Source organism: Lampetra planeri, unplaced genomic scaffold, assembly GCF_965212315.1.
Source record: "Lampetra planeri unplaced genomic scaffold, kcLamPlan1.2.h2 scaffold_873, whole genome shotgun sequence".
Lineage (NCBI taxonomy): Eukaryota > Metazoa > Chordata > Hyperoartia > Petromyzontiformes > Petromyzontidae > Lampetra > Lampetra planeri.
Window position 1 is genome coordinate 1423 of NW_027615695.1, and position 11136 is coordinate 12558.

At 46.1% G+C, this 11136-nt stretch overlaps 1 protein-coding gene across 1 annotated transcript; it reads left to right on the forward strand.

Annotated features, from left to right (window-relative positions):
• Positions 1-1310: 1310 nt before the first annotated feature.
• Positions 1311-9274, forward strand: LOC144742136 (inactive tyrosine-protein kinase transmembrane receptor ROR1-like; the record flags this gene model as incomplete). Its single annotated transcript, XM_078624636.1, is given in 13 exon segments — positions 1311-1438; positions 2378-2695; positions 3072-3094; positions 3096-3212; positions 3214-3319; positions 3409-3623; positions 6537-6716; positions 7494-7721; positions 7844-7894; positions 7896-8209; positions 8564-8938; positions 8940-9113; positions 9115-9274. Coding segments are annotated over 13 exon segments (2389 nt in total), but the record flags the coding sequence as incomplete, so codon positions are not given.
• Positions 9275-11136: the final 1862 nt, after the last annotated feature.

The window sequence follows — 11136 nt, forward strand, 5'->3', positions numbered from 1 at the left end:
GCGAGGCAGCGAGGCCGCTGTGTTCATACAGGAGCAACACATGAATACCTTCAAATACAATGGGATATTCAGTACATTTCATACGACTGCATAAAAGAGAATTATGTGCCGTTTTCATTGCTCGAGGAGCCGAGGCTGACGTGACCTTTGTTGACATCAGTGACACCCACATGAGTGATTTCAAGTCGATCGGTGTTAAAGCTGTAAGGTGACAAACTACCTCCTGACTTTAGGAAGTATGAAAGCAATGTGTTGTTTTACAGTAGGTTACTTTGATCTATCTGATAAATTAGCCAGCGTGTGTGTGTGTGTGTGTGTGTGTGTGTGTGTGTGTGTGTGCATTGAAAAAGCATGAGAGGTGCAGTGTGTTTGTGAACCAGTGGGGGGTGAGAGAGAGCGCTCAGAGCCGTCATGCACTCACCCTGTATGATGTGGCCGTGCCTGGTCCTCAGGTTCCCATATGGCTCAACTTAAAGCACATGACACACTGATCTCACACCGAGCAAATAGCCTGCTGGTCTGCATGTGGTGAGTGTGTGTGTGTGTGTGTGTGTGTGTGTGTGTGTGTGTGTGTGTGTGTGTGTGTACAACATCTGCAAAGACCCTTTCTAGAGTTGAGTAAAGCCGCCCTGGTGAGGACATTTCTATTGGCCCCTCGCTTTTTGAGGGGGCCGTCCTTTAAAGGGCATTTGAAGGGTTAAGAATTTGCTCTAAAGTTCCCGGTCAAAATGTGGTTCAAATTTAGATTTGGATAAAGGTTGGGATTAGGCGTTTGATTAGTTAGATGTCTTTTCAAATATAGCTGCATGCACATGTGTGAGTGTGTATGTGGAGTTGAAACGTGAAAAAGAGATGAATGGATTGAAGACGGACAAGAATGGAGAGCGGCGTGGAGGAAAAGACACTGAGGGACGTAAAAGTTGTATATTTGTGAAAACATAATCATCCTCAACTTGTCTCTGTCGTTTCTTCTCTTCGTGCACATGTTTCACATTATGAGTCATGATGACAACTCTCTGCTGCCATAAACACCACTGGAGTCAAACATCCAAACGTGAACTCTTCACCCGACTTATGTGGCACTGTGAATGTGTGCGCGTGCATGTGTGACATATCTTCAGTGAGCAAAGACACACCAGCCACTGGAAATATCTCCAAAGAACGTCTAGTAGTTGGTTTTGTCATATTTAAACACAGACTGCCCTCTAGTGGCCAAAGTGTGCACTGCACAGACGTTTCTTCCAATGTTTGCAGAAATCCTGTTGATGACGCGCTGACGACTGTCTCTTCTGTGCCTCTGTGTGTTTCAGGGAGGATTTCGATGAGGAGGGGTTCTGCCAGCCGTACAGAGGCATCGCCTGCGCCCGCTTCATCGGAAACCGCAGCATCTTTGTTGACTCGTTGCAGATGCAGGGTGAGATCGAGACCCAGATCACAGGTGAGACACAACATGAAGTGATTTTAACCCCTAAGACGTAAAACTGAAATTTTAACCCTTTTCAAAATACTGAAAGAAAGAATGAAATACAGTTAGATTACCAACACCCACAGAAACAGCGGGTGCATCATATGATCTCATGTTTAGTTTAAAGTTTAGTTCAAGTTCAACTGTCTACACACATTAAAGGTTTATGAAAAATGAAAACAACAACTCTTCACAAAGTAAGTACATTTTAATATGCAGCAGGAGGCAAACAGGACGCTTCAGTCGCTTAGACGGGTATTTGTCTGCTTCTGTGTTTTCATTTTGTGTATTTAAATGCATCCGTGCGTCTGTCAACGTCTCCCTGGACAGTTGTGGGACAAAGAGGCCGTGAACTCAGCCTTGGGCAGCGTCGTTAGGATTTACGAGGCCCCAGGGTCAGAATAAGTCGACAGCAAGACGGCCATATTAGAACGTACACATTCACAAGCTCATACACTCTTAAATTTCATGTCATGTTGACTGACATTGAATATCATTGTATTAAACCAACATGTGCTTTGCATTTGTAAAATAGCCACATTTACTTTCCATTCATGTTTTCGAGGCTTGACTCCCCCCAACAGAGCTGCTTTCCTGATATCCACAAACCACAAATACACGTGTTTGCAATAACAGCACAGAAAAGTCTATGAATCGTGTGATAGTTGGTTTAAACTGAGGGGTTTTATTCACCTTCTCGTCAATTAATGATTTATAGTTTTGTCATTTCTTTTTTTTTTTTTAAACCAAATGTAGGATCAATATGACAGTTGGTCATTACATCGCTTTTCCTTTTTGGTGTTTTTTTTTTTTTTTGTTTTTTTTTTCCCCCAATAAGTAGATTTCCACGATGAATTGTGATGTTGCATCATCTTGTCAGCAAAAGTCAGTCTTTACCTCCCGTGTTCCCAGCGGCCTTCACCATGATCGGAACGTCCAACCACTTGTCAGATCGTTGCTCCCAGTTCGCCATCCCGTCGCTCTGCCACTTCGCCTTCCCCACGTGCGATCGCAGCTCAGGAGCTGACAAACCTCGGGACCTGTGCAAGGATGAGTGCGAGATTCTGGAGAACGACTTGTGCAAGACAGAGTACATCATCGCCCGCTCGAACCCCATCATACTGAAGAGACTGAAGCTGCCCAACTGTGAGGACCTGGCGGCGTCTGACAGCCCCGAGGCCGCCAACTGTCTGCGGATCGGCATCCCCATGGCTGAGCCCATCAACAAGAGTAAGACACGTTTGGTCCTCTGCTTCAGCTTTTAAACCTCCTCTCACACGGGTTTCAACATGAACTAAACACACACACCCTCAACATCGAGAGGCACTTTAGTGCAGCTACCGACATTGTTTATAATAATAATGCTGCTAGAATATTAATTTGCACCAATATACACCTATTTCATATAGTGTTTATGTGTATATACTTTTATTTTATATATTTCTTTTTTTTTTTTGTTATTTATTATTCATGTTTGCTGCACATCATGGGTCAGAAGGAATGATCATTTGATTCTGTGTATGTCCTGCACATATAAACGTTACTGAGAGTAAAGCTGACTTGGACTGACACGTAAAGATCGTTCCTTCAACCTGCTCCCGCTCAGGTCACAAGTGTTACAACAACAGCGGGGGCAGATTACCGCGGGACAGTCAGCGTGACCAAGTCAGGTCGTCAGTGTCAGCCGTGGAACTCCCAGTACCCACACAGCCACACCTTCCTGGCGGTGCGCTACCCGGAGCTGAACGGGGGGCCACTCCTACTGCCGTAACCCAGGGAACAAACACGAAGCCCCCTGGTGCTTCACCCTGGACGAAGGGGTGCGGATGGAGCTCTGTGACATCGCCATCTGTGGTGAGAGACCAAAATGTTCTGAGACTGATGCTAGGACCCGTTATGTACCGTAGGAACTCATTCCCCTCTCTCTCTCTGCCGACTGACAGACCATAAGGAGAAGTCTGGTGGCAGCAGCATGGAGATCCTGTACATCCTGGTCCCCAGCGTGGCCATCCCGTTAGCCATCGCCCTGCTCTTCTTCTTTATTTGCGTGTGCCGCAACAACCAGAAGTCCGACAGGCCTCCCGCGCCCCGTCAACCCAAACCCGTCCGTGGGCAGAACGTTGAGATGTCTATGCTCACAACTGCCTACAAGTCAAAGGTAGAGAGCAGCGCAGGCCGGGGGCTGACGCCTCAGCACTCACAGTTTGGATGTTCACTACACGTCGCCAGCTGAAATGTGTGTGTTTGTGTTGCTCACATGACGGCGGAACATTCTGTGAATGGAAATGCTGTTAGATAGTTAGACATGAATGGAGCAGCAGCGTTCAGGACAGTCACTCACTGTCGCCTCCTCAGGAAGCTAGCGGTATTACAAGAGCTAGCTGGGGTCTGGGGACTCCCAGGGGTCCTCACCAAAAAAACATGGATAATACTGTATATTAGGTACGGTTATAAGACCTAAAAGTAGAGATCCAGGGATAAAACCTCATTTTATGGAGGTCTGCAGTGTGATTAGTTTCAGTTTGAGGTTCCTTGCCATGAAAAAAGAATGAAGAAGATGCCGGATCTCTGATGTGCTCACATACACTCATGGAGTTCACTCATCAGTGAAGCTGCTGTGACATTACAGCTGTCACAGCTGTGGTTTGTGTGTGTGTGCGTGCGTGTGTGTGTGTGTGACGGCTGGTAGCACTTCTTTCGCCTTCCGGCCCTCTTTTCTTGCATCTGACACATGAACATGTGTCCTCCCACCATCCCGTCACGGCGTTCCAGCCTCGTAGAGCCGCTTGTGTCACCGAACAAACACACTCACACAACCTTGGAGACTTTGAATGTAGACGAGTGTTTGAAGTCGCGGGAGTCAGCCTGTGCCTGTGTGTGTGTGTGTGTGTGTGTGTGGACATGACCTGTCTCACGGAACGCTTCATATCTCTTTCATCTGAGCCCAGCAGGTCCAGGAATGTTCCACCGCCGCTCTCTTCCCTCTCTGTTTATTTCTCTCCCACAGTCTCTGTCTCTTTCCACATTTCCTGTTCTCACTTCATCCATCTCTCCCTGTTGCTCTTCCCTCTCTCTCCCTCTCCCTCCCTTCATCCCTTTTCACATCTGCACTGCTTTTTCATCTTCGCCGTTACTTTCACAGAATGACCGTCGAGCCACTGCTCTGCCGGTCGATGCGTATCTCACATCAGGATCAGATTCGTTTCAAGGCTGCGAAACTTCGTCCGATCATGTCTGACTGTTTGTCTTTTCCGACGTAATTTGGACGGCGGCGGCGCTCGTGCATGAGGGATCTGTAGTTGATCCTCAAGGTAGTGTGTATAATATTACTGTCCACGGCTGCCGAGAAACCCAGAGACGTGTCAGAAGCCATTAATATCTTCAGTTTGTTTTCTTTTTTGTTTGGAATGAATCTGACCCAGAAAGTGCCTCCATCCTGGCTGTGTTTAGATGACCTTGTACATGCAGGTTTGCTGGAGATCAAACGTTTTTCAGAGTGACAGCCGTGCCATTATGGAGATATACTGCCGACTTGAAACGTTCTTCTGTCGAGAAACAGGGTCATGAAATATGATTTAAATCATAACGGACCCCATTATGAACTATATTCAGATGTAAAAAAGCAAACAAAGCTGAGCAGAGGTCCTCAGTTTTCCATATATCTACCTGATTTTGTTTAAAAAAAAGTAATTTTTCAAAAAATTCAATATAATAAGAATATATTTAGTATATTCATTACATGTGTTTGTCTTCTTTCTTCTTTGTTACAACGATGACTTGAAAGCGGTTGTTGGCTGTGACGCTCCATTTACACATAAACGCACACACACACACACACACTGGTGAAATTTGGTGGCGTGAGGAGCATATTGAGGATTCGGACAGAAGACGTAGGGGGGAGAATGAGAAGAAAAAAAAAAAACCAAAACATCGTAACGAAAGCCATGTGCGTCTCTCATAAGGTCAGCCGGCCTCCACAGTCCCCTCGCACAAACGCACACACTGCCCCCCTCAGAGCTCACACAGCCCCGTGTGTCCCGTCCTGCTCACTGAGGAATTTCATTATTCATCTCAGAGTTCCCGGAATCTGAAAACCTCTCCCAACTGTGTTCAGCTACCGTATAACACACAAACCTGAAGAAACAAAGCAAGAACACACTCATTTACACACTAATTCCCCCTTCGTGTGTCATCTGATGGCTCCTCTCTTAAATACTCATTTAGAAATCAAGCTTTTGTCCATTTTCAGTGTTGTATTACTGTCATTTAGCAGCAGGTTCACTCAGCACATCTGTGACTGCGTAGTTTATAGGTCATGATTGAAATGGTTAGCTGGGTAAATATTACTGAAACCAAAGTCATTTTCTGGATAAATGACGACACATTTGCTTACACGTGAGGAAGTATGAGCAGCAGAAGTGAGAATGTTTGCACAAAATGAAAAGTGTGAACAGTAATTAATGGATTTGTCAGTGTGGTTCATACTTCATCTCTGACACCTTTATTTTCTGTGTGTGTGTGTGTGTGTGTGTGTGTGTCTGAAATCCCCTGGTCTCTCTCTTTTCTTATGTCATCGTGTATTAAGCAGCTCACACGGGGATTTGTGAAGTGTTTACTCTGTTCAAACCCACATTTCAGCTGAGTCGTGTTGGATTCAGCTACACAAACAGACCTCACTGTGGATGGGAGTCTAAAACACAATGTCATCCCTCACACAGACAGCCGTGTTCCTCCTAAATGCTGCCGACTCGTCAGCGAAACGACTCTTCCTCTGAGTTGCCAGAATGCAAGATTGTCTCTCTGTGCTTCGCCTACCAGGCGTCATTAGGAGCTGGTGTCATGGATGGAGTGTGATTAGTAGACTGTTCAACCCTCCAGGCTGTAATCATTTGTTGCTTCTATACACACATTCAGTGTTTTATTAGGCGATTTGCCTTCTTGGAATGAAAAGCATCAGTGCAAACTCCCAGCACCGCATCACACACGAGGATAAGTCATGTGTTCTGTCCGAAGAAAAATCATGATCTAAGTGGTCCTCTCCACCCGGCTGTGTCCGTGTCTGTCTCTGCAGAGTAAGGCCAAAGAGCTCCCCCTGTCGGCGGTGCGTTTTATGGAGGAGCTTGGAGAGTGTTCTTTAGGGAAGATCTACAAGGGTCATCTGTACCTGCCTGGCATGGACCAGGCACAGCTCGTGGCTATAAAGACCCTGAAGGACACCTCCAGTGCCCATCAGAGGGGGGACTTCCACCAGGTACAGTAACCCCCTCCCTCCACACACACACACTGTTCATAACACATCTGCACTCAGTAGATGTCACTGTAAATGGACGACAGGCTTATGTCACAAAGAAATAAACTATGAGCTTTGGCATTTATCTGTCCGTCTGTCCGTCTGTTAGCAAAATAACTCAAAAAGGATCCAGGAAGCTTTTGGGGGATTCTTACTCCTTTTGAGATAGACATTTGCAGCATATGTGCACCCAGGGACAGAGGGTTGTTTTTTGTTCTATGATTGAAATAACAAATAAAAGGAATAAAGAATAAAGAAAATGAAACTCAGCGTCTGTAACGAGGTTGCTAATGGTTTGATTTGATGAACCACTTGACTGTTAGTGACAAAGGCATGTTTGGATGAGCGTATGAGAGTAGATCAAATGAATGTAGGACGGTAATACTGGGTGGAAACGAGCAGCTCAGAGGTCTGTGCTCTCCAAGTGTTTTTTCTAGTAAAGTTCCAGCTTTTCTAAAATGCTCATGAGAACTTCTTCTTTTGCTCACCACAAGACGACTCGTTTTTCTGTCCACACCAAGTCAAGGGAAAAGCTAAGTCAAGCCAAGTCAGACTGACCAGTTGAATTTTGAACTGAAATAAAATCAGGTCAAAATAAAAGGTGGAATAAATAATAAGGTATAATAAAAGGTCAGTGACCCTTGAGTGCGATTGCAGTACAGGAGAGATTCAGTCTTGAGCTGATAGGAAACAAACGTTCCCCCATTGAATCAATCCACCGTGTGTTTGCCCACACAGGAGGCTGCGGTGCTGACAGAGCTGCAGCACCCCAACGTGGTGTGTCTGCTGGGTGTGGTGACGCAGGAGCAGCCGGTGTGTATGCTGTTTGAGTTCCTCCCCCAGGGCGACCTTCACGAGTTCCTCATCATGCGCTCGCCGCACTCCGACGTCGGCTGCAGCAGCGATGAGGACGGCACGGTGAAATCCAGCCTGGATCACGGCGACTTCCTGCACATGACCATACAGGTGAGAAGGGCCCTGAAAGACATGGTCCACTCATGTAGTGTGCACTTTTACGTACCACGTGAAACGGTGCATGCACACTGATTTAATGTTAAGGTTCTTTTTTGTAACTCTTGTATCTTAAGGTGGCTGCTGGGATGGAGTATTTGGCCAGTCACTTCTACATTCACAAGGACCCTCGCAGCACGCAACATTCTCGTAGGGGAACATCTGCACGTCAAGATCTCGGACCTGGGTCTGTCCAGAGAGATCTACTCCTCGGACTACTACTGCCTCCAGCCCAAAACGCTGCTGCCCATCCGCTGGATGCCCCCCGAGGCCATCGCCTACGGGAAGTTCACCACCGACTCAGACATCTGGTCGTTCGGGGTGGTGCTGTGGGAGATCTTCAGCTACGGCCTGCAGCCTTATTACGGGTTCTCCAACCAGGAGGTGATGGAGATGGTGAGAAAGAGGCAGCTGCTGCCCTGTCCGGAGGACTGTCCGCCCAGGTGTGTTCACGCTCATCAGCATAAATAGTGACGCACTGCCTGCACAGGATTCATTCCAATGTTAAATATACAGTGTAATGGACCTACATGCATCACCTTCGTCACATTGTTTTTGTTCATATTATTGCATTATTATTATTATTGTACATAATATGTATAAATAATTATCATCATGCTTTTCGTGTGATAAATAATTATCATCATGCTTTTCGTGTGGAACAACATGACACAGTGAAACAGTAATACACCGTTAGTGTAGCTGTTTGTATTTTTTTATAAAGCTTACGTGTGAATATTCCTGAGCTACCCACAGCCGTGGAGTCTGATGGAAACTCTGTTAACTCTGTCGCTCAGGTTCTATGGTTTGATGACAGAGTGCTGGCAGGAAGGACCAGCACGCAGGCCACGTTTCAAGGACATTCACACCCGCCTCAGAACCTGGGAGGGTCTCTCATCTCACGCCAGCTCCAGCACACCCTCTGGTGGCGGAGGCAACGCCACCACCCAGACAACCTCCCTGAGTGCCAGCCCCGTCAGCAACCTGAGCAACCCTCGCTACGCCGCGGCCGCTGCCGCTGCCGGATACCTCTACCCGGCCCAGGCTGTTCCGACACAAGGCCAGATGGCGGCGATGCCCACCTGGACACCCATGGCCATGCCACAAGCCCACCAGCGCTTCATCCCTGTCAATGGCTTCCCCATCCCACCAGGATACGCAGCTTTTCCCGCCCCACTTTCCGCCCCCGGTCCCACCCACCAGGGTCATCCAGCACCACCTGCCTCCCCCGAAAAGCCGCTCGCCCAGCAGCGCCAGCGGCTCCACCAGTACGGGGTCACGTCAGCGGGGGTTCCCTCCACCACAGGCTCCAACCACGGACGCCAACACGCCGCTGTTGTCTCACTGCAATCATGCCAGGGAATGGTGGCGGAGCAGCTCAGGTGTACGGACAGCTCTGTCAGAAGGGGGGCGGAGGCAACTGGACCACACGTCACAGACTGTCAGCGCTGCTCGCAGGTGATTCTGACGTACTGATGTACGACTCGGTGATCACGGCGGACCTGTAGAGAGCGAGGGATACTCCACACTTTGGCTCCTCGTCCAGAAACCCGATGAACGAATGATTCGCTGGTCATGTGGAGACTCAAGCATCGGGCCTGTAAAAACACATCTGAGTGTAAACTCGAAGCTCTGCAGCAGCTACACAACTATACACACAACCGTTTGTAAACGCCTTCATGCTAAAAGTGTACTTAACTATCGTGGAGTGGAAGGTGGTGTGTGTATTATTTTTAACCCTTGTGTAAATATGGTTCATAAATCCTGAATGAAATGAGAAATACAAAGATTTATATTCAAGAGATTTTTTTTGTTATCAAGGAAAAACTTTTAAGGTGAAAAAGAAGAAAATTAGTTAGTTTTCTGTCGTACTGGTTTATGTGTGTGACTGGTGACGGAGCAAAACACCAAACCAACTTGTCATTGTCGTTCCTGTCAAGTTGGCGGCGTTCAGCCCTTGTTTTGCTGCTTATCAGTGTAAAAATACAAACATGTGCAGAGTAAAAGCTACATGAATGACTCATTAGCCCGGTACAAACAGGCAGTGTATGGAAGATGTGACAAGCCTGACCTTTTGAACCCTGCACTGTAGTGTTTTAGCCACATGGCTTATCTGTGAGCTGCAGGGCTCAAGTACTCACTGAGGCACTGAGATTGAACGCTTCTCACACACAACCCCTCGGACACCTGAATGTGTTTTTTGTTTTTGTGCAGCTTCAATGAAGGCTGAGAAACACTCCTCGCTCACTCACAACGGTACAAAGACGCTCTTGCTTCCCCTTTTCATCTCCAAACTCCGACAAAAGAACATTTCTGATAATTTAACGTAGCTTGGATCTTATTTTTTTCCCCCCCAGTGTTTGGATTTGAAGGATTTCCCAGCTTGCATCCATGTGTCTTACAGAGAAGACTGTTCCCAGACAAAGAAAGTTCATCGTGCTACCTTTTATAAAATGTTTCATCAACGCATGCATGGATTGTTTACAGTTCTCAGCTACAATTTTGAGCAGGGAAAACGCCGTAGGTATCATAGGTATCATATATGAGTGGCCTGAAGAAGAAGAAGAAGGTTTAACAATCATTTGAACAGCTACAGACGTGAGATTTCTGGACAGTATGTTTAATTTGTTTCTACATGGTTGATAAGCAGAGCTGTTACGGTACATTTCACCGTGTGATACGGTTGATTCTGTACATGCTGGTCGAACGTAGAAGTCTATGGATGCATTCACTCTGATGCCCAAACACCGTCTTAAAAACAGAAATTCTCAGCCAATCTGCCATCTGTAATTTGAGGTATAGTGCTAAAAATATGTTTATATATATATATATATATATATGTAACAAATCTTGGACACAAATGCAGCAAGAGCAGGTTCAAACGGTGACAATCATTGGCTCTAGTTTGCACTGTGATGTTGTTCACGTCATGTAATCAATCAGCAGTCACAATCAGTGAGGACTTCCTCTCACGAGAAAAATAAACATGCATTGGCTCGTTTATGAGCTACAACCAGCAGCATCGATACGTTATCAACTCATGAGCTGATGTTCCACATTTTTATGTCAAATGTGATCCAAGATTATTTGACGTTTTTTTTAAATGACCTGCTAAATTTGTCTTTTCTCTGTGTTTTTTTTTACTACCTAGGCGTCTCAGTTTGTACATGTGACCTCCAGCATGTCAGCAATCTATGTATGAATATAAGAAGTGCAAAAACCACTTGTACACAAAACTGTGAATTTTAATCAATCTAGGTATTTTATTATTTGGCAAAAAAAAATTGTGTGCCTTTTTTTGGAAATACAGATAATTTCTTCTGAGAAAATGCGTACAATTAAATTTCAGTAACGGCGTGCCCATGACAGA